The sequence below is a fragment of the Terrapene carolina genome, unplaced genomic scaffold (genome assembly GCF_002925995.2).
Source record: "Terrapene carolina triunguis isolate 2854851 unplaced genomic scaffold, T_m_triunguis-2.0 Scaffold9666, whole genome shotgun sequence".
Lineage (NCBI taxonomy): Eukaryota > Metazoa > Chordata > Testudines > Emydidae > Terrapene > Terrapene triunguis.
Window position 1 is genome coordinate 442 of NW_020674017.1, and position 683 is coordinate 1124.

The following is a 683-nucleotide window of genomic DNA, read 5'->3' on the forward strand; positions in this document are numbered from 1 at the left end:
GGTGCTGGGGGGGGCACTCAGCCAGGGACACCGTGGGGGGTGGGGCAGGAGCACTGGGGGGAGCTCCCAGCAAGGGGCGCTATGGGGGGCAGGAGCACTGGGGGGGCTTAGGCACTGGGGGGCTCCCAGCAGGGGGCACCATGGGGGGCAGAAGTGCTGGGGGGCTCCCAGCAAGGGCACCGTGGGGGGCAGAGGCTCTGGCTCGGGGGGGCTCTCAGGGCAGATCCCGGCTCCCTTCCAGGTCTCTTCGGGCTGGTGAACAACGCGGGGGTGGCGAACCCCATCGGCCCCACTGAGTGGATGCGGATCCAGGATTTCAGGCAGGTTCTGGCCGTCAACACCTTCGGCCTCATCGAGGTGACCCTGGCACTCCTGCCGCTGCTGAAGCGGGCGCGGGGCCGCGTGGTCAACACCTCCAGCGTGCTGGGGCGGCTCTCGGCCAACGGGGGCGGCTACTGCGTCTCCAAGTACACGGTGGAGGCCTTTTCCGACAGCCTGCGGTGAGCCCCCCACATCCTGCCCCCTTCCCGGCCCCCTTCCCTGTCCCCTCTCCGACAGCCTGCGGTGAGCCCCCCACATCCTGCCCCCTTCCCCGGCTCTCTGTCACACAGCCCCCATCCCCGACCCCCTGCCCTTCCGGGAGGTAGTGCCCCCTGCAGGGCCCCCTCTCAGAGCAGGCCTGG

General features: G+C 71.0%; 1 protein-coding gene across 1 annotated transcript in view; it reads left to right on the forward strand.

The window, feature by feature from the left end:
* LOC112124788 (retinol dehydrogenase 5) overlaps nt 1-504 on the forward strand; it is a 937-nt gene extending 433 nt beyond the window's left edge. The window contains exon 2 of the mRNA XM_026661541.2: nt 242-504. Within this exon, the coding sequence (XP_026517326.1) occupies nt 242-504 (263 nt within the window). The remainder of the gene's footprint in view (nt 1-241) is intronic.
* The last annotated feature ends 179 nt before the right edge of the window (nt 505-683 follow it).